Source organism: Egretta garzetta, unplaced genomic scaffold, assembly GCF_000687185.1.
Source record: "Egretta garzetta isolate BGI_Z169 unplaced genomic scaffold, ASM68718v1 scaffold215, whole genome shotgun sequence".
NCBI classification, from domain to species: domain Eukaryota; kingdom Metazoa; phylum Chordata; class Aves; order Pelecaniformes; family Ardeidae; genus Egretta; species Egretta garzetta.
The window spans coordinates 5,450,162-5,451,242 of record NW_009259719.1 but is presented as its reverse complement, the minus strand read 5'-3'; the positions used below and the strand labels follow the sequence as shown (position 1 = coordinate 5,451,242).

Sequence of the window (1,081 nt, the reverse complement as noted above, 5' to 3'; positions counted from 1 at the left end):
TCTCCTGCCTCCCATGTGCCTGGCCAGCTACCTGTCAGACCTGGAGCGCCTGGTGACCCCCGGCTACGTCCCCACAGAGCAGGACGTGCTGCGCTCCCGTGTCAAGACCACCGGAATCATTGAGACCCAGTTCTCCTTCAAAGACCTCAACTTCAGGTGGAGGCCAAGCCCCCAGTGAGGGCTGATGCCAGGGGGATGGGCAGGGGGGTGGGGTGGGGTGCTGAGGTAAACCCCCCACCCTGCCCTGCCCAGGATGTTCGACGTGGGCGGCCAGCGCTCAGAGCGTAAGAAGTGGATTCACTGCTTTGAGGGGGTGACCTGCATCATCTTCATCGCGGCCCTCAGCGCCTATGACATGGTCCTGGTGGAGGATGATGAAGTGGTGAGGAAGACTCACAGGGCATATGACACACACACACACAGCCGCCGCACTCCATCTCCATCATGACATGAGGGTCTCCATGGGGCTGATGGGGCTGTGTCCCTCTGCAGAACCGCATGCACGAGAGCCTGCACCTCTTCAACAGCATCTGCAACCACCGCTACTTCGCCACCACCTCCATCGTCCTCTTCCTCAACAAGAAGGATGTCTTCCTGGAGAAGATCAAGAAGGCCCATCTCAGCATCTGCTTCCCCGACTATGACGGTGAGGGTGGCAGTGGCTCGCCCGCCGGGTGCAGGTGGGAGGTGGTGGTGTGACGGTTTGGGCGCCAGCACCCTGCAGCAGCCACCCACCAGGTGTCCTCAGCACTCCATGCAAGCGATGCTCCACTAGCGTTGCTCATGGACCAAGCAAGGTTTGCCCACCCGGGGGAGCGCTGGGTGATGCTGGGCCAGCACCCATGGTGGGGGACACCACAGCCCAGGAGGGGACCTCACTCACTGCCATGTCACCAGGTCCCAACACCTACGAGGATGCTGGCAACTACATCAAGCTGCAGTTCCTGGAGCTGAACATGCGGCGGGACGTGAAGGAGATCTACTCCCACATGACCTGCGCCACTGATACAGAGAACGTCAAGTTTGTCTTCGATGCCGTCACCGACATCATCATCAAGGAGAACCTCAAGGATTGCGGGCT

General features: G+C 60.4%; 2 protein-coding genes across 2 annotated transcripts in view; both read left to right on the top strand.

The window, feature by feature from the left end:
• The window catches only part of SEMA3F (semaphorin 3F), an 89,765-nt gene that overhangs the window by 33,292 nt on the left and 55,392 nt on the right, over window positions 1–1,081 (top strand). The gene's annotated exons all lie outside the window — the stretch shown is intronic.
• Window positions 1–1,081, top strand: part of GNAT1 (G protein subunit alpha transducin 1) — a 17,425-nt gene that overhangs the window by 14,313 nt on the left and 2,031 nt on the right. The window contains exons 5-8 of the mRNA XM_009639212.2: window positions 28–156; window positions 253–382; window positions 493–646; window positions 898–1,078. Of these exons, the coding sequence (XP_009637507.1) occupies window positions 28–156; window positions 253–382; window positions 493–646; window positions 898–1,078 (594 nt within the window). The remainder of the gene's footprint in view (window positions 1–27; window positions 157–252; window positions 383–492; window positions 647–897; window positions 1,079–1,081) is intronic.